Genomic DNA, 4,660 nt, shown 5'->3' on the forward strand with positions numbered 1-4,660 from the left:
GAGTGAATGAATTTCGAAATTGTGTGTTTTGGAGTCTGATTCATGCTCCTTAAATAATTTGTGAAGAGGTATGGAGAAAATGTAGGTGATGGTGAAAGCACCTTGAACAGTCACAAGTTTAAAAAGTAGTTAACAGTCCGTTGATCTTATTACACGCGTGCCTCTAAAGCGATCTCATCGAATCGTGACCGTTGATTGAATCGTGCGCCTCTAAAGCGCCTCATTGCGCTATACACATGCGCGCACACGCGTTGCGTGGTATCGAATCCCCGTACTCTCTTCTACTAATTCTAAGGAGTGTAAATCAACTCCTTGAAACACTGAAAACAAACCTTATAATTATCCAATGTGGGACAAGTTCAAAACCGGGTTTTTGTAAGAGAAAAACAGATTTTTAAATCAAGTGTGTAAGTGCAATTTCTCATATAATTGACCAATCAAACCCATTGGATTTAATCTCTTATGAGATTAAAATCCAACAGTTATTGTTTTAGGATGATCTTGCACCTTCTTTACTAATTTAGTGTTCCAGTAGCTCTTGATTTCATTGTCTGTTCGTCCTGGAAGCCTCCTTGCTATCAGCGACCATCTGCACATTATAACACAACCAGTTGCTCATACCGTTCAGAAGATTATTATAGCAATTAAACGGATTTCAAAGAATAAAACACCCTAGTTGTGCTGATCTGGAGGTCGTGATCATCATCATCCCTCATCGCATGATAGGAACCCGAACTTGTGAACCATTCCTCATAATGCCCACTCCACCCTGCATGCTACTACCAATTTCAATCTGGGCAGCATAGACTGAGAACTGCAGGCAGCTCTCATCTTTTGTGACATCAGAGCAGGATGTGGCAGAGCCACCTGCAGTCTCAGTGTCCGATTGAAGAACTTCAAATTCCGATTGATTTCCACCCTGTTGTAGTTAAGCAGTCTGAGACATCATGGCCACCCACAGGGGCAGTAGGCTTGGACTCCTACTGGAGCTGCTTTGTGTTGAGACATCATGACTACTTCTCCCTTGAAGTAGCTCTTTTCCTGATCAAAAAGCAGAGCAGAATACAACACAGCAAAAGTGAAACCGCGAAGAGGTCCCCGGTGGCTATGAGAATTATGTCTTTAGTGGTCAGTTTGCGGTGGCTTGATTTCGTAGTCTCCGGTGATGGAAATGGCGAAGAGAAACAGGAATCCTTCCAGAAATGAAGTTGTGATCAAGGGTCAATAACTGAAGCTGATAGCTCTGTTCCACCCCAGGTATCAGGAATAGAACCGGAGAGGTCATTGTACAGAAGAGCAAAGAAGGTGAGAGAAAGGGAGCGGGTAAGACCTACAAGAATCGAACCTGACAAGGCATTGAAGCTGAGTTTAAGCCTGTAAAGCCTTGTAGAGTTCCTGAGACTAGTGGGAATTGTTCCAGTGAGCGAGTTGTTGCTAACGTCAAGAGTTTGGAGCAATGGACAGGAACCGATCGAAGGAGGAATTGAACCGGAAAATCGGTTGTTGAAGAGATAAACACCTCTTGGATTGGGGAGGAACCCAAGAGAGGTAGGAATCATGCCTGTGATAATGGGTTTCCTCCGTTCTTTCATTTTGGAGAATTGGAAGAAAGAAAGAATGCGAGAAGACGGTGAGAGAGGGGGAAAAGAAGAGAAGAAAGGAAAAATAATAGGTTAAGTAGATTTTAAGAGAAAAAGGGAAAAAAATAAAAAAAAAAAATAATGGAATATTTTGTTAATTTAATGCACTCTGTCATCTAACTCAATGGTCAAAGGGGATTTTTGTCTCACGTCATAATCCAAGGTGGTCGTCTTTGTCACAAACCCCATAATACAGGGTCTTAATTTACCCTTAAAAAAATTATGGATACTTTGATAGGCATTAGTCTCAATGCCTTTGTTTGCTCTTAGTCATTAAACAAAGAGCCACCACTCTCCCCTCTCTCAATCAGTTGACACTTGACACCGCAATGGCTCAGCCGAGCTTCCCGCCGACCGGATCGAGCTACCCTCCGTTGTCTAACCCTGTCTCCGTTATCGGTCTTCAGTTTTGTTCCCCATTCCTAGTAGATCTGACCATTGTCCGAAAGGTTATGACCATCACCGACGGCAATTTTATCGTTACGGACATTAACGGGAACATCATCTTCAAAGTCAAGGGGGGGCTGTTAAGCCTTCGTGATCGGCGAGTTCTGGTCGACGCCGCCGGAAATCCTATCGTCTCCTTGCAACAGAAGGTCCGATTTTCATTATTTTATTACAAATCTATTATTATAGTTTCTTCATTAGCATAATTCTCGCGTTAAATGTGCAGCTCCAGATCTGAAAGGATCCGAAAAAATAAACTATCCTTATTTTCTTTTTCTCCTTTTTCAGACTGCATGTAAGGTTTACATTCAGCACTGAATTTTAAGAAAATATATTTGTTTTTTTTTTGGTAAGGAAATAAACAGAAGAAAACTATGTTTCCGTCACTAAATCAAGGCTCCGTTAATTGTGTCAGACCTTCTCTCTTCTCCTTGATTTTACTTTTCTTCTTTTCATTTTCTACTCTCCTAGAATTGCTCATGTTCAGACAATCAAACTTTCCTCTTTACTATTGAATAGATATGTGCTTATTTAGCACTTACTCTTTTTTTAGATATTAACTGCACATAAGAGATGGCAAGTCTTCCGCGGAGAGAGCTCGGACACCGAAGATCTACTCTTCAGTGCTAAGAAGTCTTCAATGCTCCAATTTAAGACCGAGTTAGATGTCTTTTTAGCAACCAACACGAAAGAGGATGTATGTGATTTCAAAATCAAGGGGAGTTGGTTGGAGAGATCATGCGACATTTACACCGGAGATTCCTCCACTTCAACAGTCATTGCTCAGGTAAGAAAGATCCCAATGTTTGCTAAATGGATGATTTTAGAAAAGTTATTAATTGTTAATGTGTTGCAGATGCACAAGAAACACAGCATTCAGAGTATGATACTTGGAAAGGACTCATTCATGGTGACTGTGTATCCCAATATCGACCACGCTTTTATCATCGCACTGATCGTGATTCTCGATGAGATCAACCAGGATAAAGATGATTAATACTAGAAATTGAATTTCCTCTTCCGTCGTAACCTAGTAATAAGTGTAAATTTCTTTGTTATAATATGTTTTGTGCAAGATACTTCATAAAACTTTTATGGTATCGGTTATGTTATTTGGTTGGATGTAATTATGTAATCATGTAATCATATAAAATATGTTGATGGGCCGGCCGGGTTTGGCAGGGATCTGCTACCTACAACAGGCTCCCAATTCTATCCCGATATGGCACTGATGCCACTGTAGCCGCACATAGAGAACATTTATGGAAAGTTGTTCTTAATGTACGCCTGCTATGGCCGGTTGGGATGTTGTTGGGATCATGTGCTGGTGGCTGATCCGAACGAGTCAGAAATATTTGGTGTTTAATAAAACCTGGCTCAGAGGTTGAATTGCTTTTCCATCTAGATCAATGGTTCATTGGTTCAATCACCTAGACCAATGGGTTAGCATGAGATATCACCATCATAAATTTTTCAAAAATTAAAATATTACAAAAATATAAAGGTAATGGATGGGCCATGGTTCAATCATTTGGGTGTGTGTTATTGAACTAGTGCCCATTTGAGAGGGTTAGCAGCTTCTGGAATTGTATGAAGCAAGAGGACCAAGAAGTCATGAAGCTCCGCTTGGTGAAATCTTGGAAAGCCGAAATTAGGCTTAAATGAACCCAAAAATCGATCCAATGAAGCGGTGCTGTCAACATAGCTCAATTGCAAATAGGGGTGCAAGTTGGGCATGTTTGAATGGGTTAACGGCCAATCCAAGCCCGATCTTAAATTTGGGTTTAAGGCATGAGTTCGGACTGAGCCCGTGGTCAAGCCCAATCTTCTCAACCCAAGCTCAGCCTGTATTGTAATTTGATACATTCGGGTTGGGTTCAAGCCTGGGTCAGGATTGGGTTGGTCAATGAACCCACTCTAAAAATGTATATATGTAAATATGTATACAACTGTATATATGTAAATATTTATGCAAAAAAAAAGAATCCCTGACAAAAATTTAAGTGTTGAACATGGTAATACTGTCATGTTCTTACATGATGGTTGTTTGATACAGGAGCAACACACTAGGGAGTGGTTGTAGAGTGGGGCAACTCTTTGCACTCGAATTTGAGAGGAAGCCAACTTCTACTACTACTAGTTCTTGTCTTTTGTGATGTCTTGTAATAATGATTGGAACCTTTGGCATCGTTGTTTGGACAATCCTTCTGCAAAGAAACTTGAGTCACTTTTTACTTTTGGATGTTTACCTTCATCTGTCACTTTTGTGATTTCCAGTTTCAACTACACATGCTATTGCTCCTTCTCATTTATTGCATGGTAATGTTTGGTTGTCTCCTATGATATCTAGAATGAGACTTAAATATTTTACTGCCTTTATTGATGATCATACCCATTACACATGGATATATTTTTTTTGTAGTAGCATGGTATACAATCCCAAAGATCTTGTCCTGACACTCCTCAACAAAATGAAGTGGTTGAATGCAAGAATGGCCACATCTTGAGTGTTGTAAAAACCCTGCTACTAGATTCTCATCTTCCAACAACCTTCTAGTTGGAAGTTGTCTACA

General features: G+C 40.3%; 1 protein-coding gene across 1 annotated transcript; it reads left to right on the plus strand.

Moving 5' to 3' along the window:
• The first annotated feature begins 1,879 nt into the window (after nt 1-1,879).
• On the plus strand, nt 1,880-3,209 carry LOC104597229 (LURP-one-like protein (DUF567)). Its single transcript, XM_010258673.3, has 3 exons — nt 1,880-2,236; nt 2,641-2,874; nt 2,944-3,209. Exons 1-3 carry the CDS (start codon nt 1,970-1,972, stop codon nt 3,082-3,084), a joined length of 642 nt encoding a protein of 213 aa, XP_010256975.1. The 5' UTR covers nt 1,880-1,969; the 3' UTR covers nt 3,085-3,209.
• Nucleotides 3,210-4,660: the final 1,451 nt, after the last annotated feature.

This window comes from Nelumbo nucifera, chromosome 2 (genome assembly GCF_055504915.1).
Source record: "Nelumbo nucifera cultivar China Antique chromosome 2, China Antique-T2T, whole genome shotgun sequence".
In the NCBI taxonomy this organism is placed as follows: domain Eukaryota; kingdom Viridiplantae; phylum Streptophyta; class Magnoliopsida; order Proteales; family Nelumbonaceae; genus Nelumbo; species Nelumbo nucifera.

What these genes read in the sequence shown, in the direction of transcription:
- LOC104597229 (XM_010258673.3), top strand. Translation starts at nt 1,970, where the DNA reads ATGGCTCAGCCGAGCTTCCCGCCGACCGGATCGAGCTACCCTCCGTTG. An exon ending in TCGTCTCCTTGCAACAGAAG is followed by an intron (nt 2,237 to 2,640) that starts GTCCGATTTTCA and finishes CTCTTTTTTTAG; the next exon opens with ATATTAACTGCACATAAGAG. An exon ending in CTTCAACAGTCATTGCTCAG is followed by an intron (nt 2,875 to 2,943) that starts GTAAGAAAGATC and finishes AATGTGTTGCAG; the next exon opens with ATGCACAAGAAACACAGCAT.